The 2,002-nt window shown below is 37.9% G+C and overlaps 1 protein-coding gene across 1 annotated transcript in view; it reads left to right on the top strand.

Moving 5' to 3' along the window:
- The window catches only part of LOC106874348 (forkhead box protein F1-B), a 49,911-nt gene extending 47,954 nt beyond the window's left edge, over positions 1–1,957 (top strand). The window contains exon 2 of the mRNA XM_014922053.2: positions 980–1,957. Coding sequence (XP_014777539.1) covers positions 980–1,095 — 116 coding nt within the window. The 3' untranslated portion in view covers positions 1,096–1,957. The remainder of the gene's footprint in view (positions 1–979) is intronic.
- The last annotated feature ends 45 nt before the right edge of the window (positions 1,958–2,002 follow it).

Below are 2,002 nucleotides of genomic sequence, written 5' to 3' on the forward strand. Positions count from 1 at the left end.
TATATATATATATATATATATATGTATACACACACACACATACATACACGTATAGATGCAGATATATTTATATGCCTGAATATATTGATATGTATATATGATGAAATCTATGCAGACACACAAACGCCTAAGAAAGATACACACACACATGTATACTTGTGTGTGTGTGTGTGTGTGTGTGTGTGTGTGTGTGTGTGTGTGTGTGTGTGTGTGTGTGTGTAAGTATTTACACATATCGTAACTACGCGAACATATTTTACCATATATTTGTGGGTGTGTAGATGATAGAGTGTATACAATTAAACTCACAGATGTTATTTTGTCCTTAATAATGCAACGGTTTTTATTGTAAATTAAATCTGACGTAATAGGAACTTGTTCTTGTTTTTAATATTGTATTGCTACACTATTCGCCGTCACTGGTTCGAATTAAACTCCATCCAATATATCTTGAAGTGCTAATAAAATTCCTTGGGAGTTGGCACGAATTTTTAAAGTCATTAGTGTGGTAAATATTTAACTGATACCAGTAATTAATATCCAGTGTATCTGTGTGCACGTATATATGCACTTACATATAGATAGATAGAGAGCTAGATAAGACGGTAGGTAGGTAGGTAGGTAGATAGATAGGGAGAGAGAGAGAGAGAGAGAGAGAGAGAGAGAGAGAGAGAGAGAGAGAGAGAGAGAGAGAGAGAGATGCTTGTATGTATATATGTATATTTTAGAATGTGTGTGTGTATCTACTTATGTGTATATGTATAAAGCACAATTATATGTATGTATCCGTACACGCACACACTTGCACACACACACACACACACACGCACGCACACACATACACGAGCACACACGCGTGCAAACACACACGTGCGCGTACACACACACACTACTACTACTACTACTACTACTACTCTTTTCCGCGTTCAGTAATGATCCACTCCTCACTCTGTTGTTATGTTCCATCTTATCTTTCCAGTGGGACAGCTGAACAAATATGTGGACACCCCTATGATACCCGACCTGAACCTAGCCAACCGCCTGGTGCACCACCCCAGCTACGACCTACCCTACCTCTATAGGGCCGCTCATTGAGCCACAGGCAGCCACAGACCTAAACAATGCAACCATCACTACTACCATAAGCATTATCAGCTTCACCACCACAACAACCACCCAGGGGTGGACTATACTCATAACTGACAAAGAGGTCGTATTTTCATCTAGCTACCCATATACCCGAGCTGGACGCTAATCTTACACGGCATCTCTTTCTCTGTATTCTTTTACATGCCACATAGACGGACTGCATTTTCACATGTGACGTTGGAGGACTGTACTCTTTAATGGCACCTGTGTGGACTGTACTCTCACATGGAACCGGTACTCCATCAACATGACACGTAGATAACTATACTCCCACATGGAAACCATGTACACAGGCTGGAGAGTACTTTCTTACACTACATGCATACATATATATACAGACAACTTGTTGGACTGTGTACTTATATGCGACCAAATTAAGTAAATATGAACTGTACTTCTTCATGGTACCTATTAACAACTTGTTTAAAATGAGCCGTTGAGTTTTTTGCGTATTAACTATGCTAAAATCTCAGCATAATAGACTCCTAATACACGCACACACGTGCTCGAAGACCGACACAACCTTACACTTATCGATACCCTTACACGGTCACATATTTACATACATCTATACTGATACGTACCCATATGTATACACACATACATACACACATACACACACACATATATACATACATACATACATACATACATACATACATACATACATACATACACACATACACATGTTTAGAGACAGTGTGACTTGAGTACTGTTTAGTTTTCTATTAAAATTGAAATGAAAATATACAATTAAAACAATTCACTGATACACACACACACACACACACACACACACACACACATATATAACATACATATATATTTACATTTATATATATATATATATATA

This window comes from Octopus bimaculoides, chromosome 20 (genome assembly GCF_001194135.2).
Source record: "Octopus bimaculoides isolate UCB-OBI-ISO-001 chromosome 20, ASM119413v2, whole genome shotgun sequence".
In the NCBI taxonomy this organism is placed as follows: Eukaryota; Metazoa; Mollusca; class Cephalopoda; order Octopoda; family Octopodidae; genus Octopus; species Octopus bimaculoides.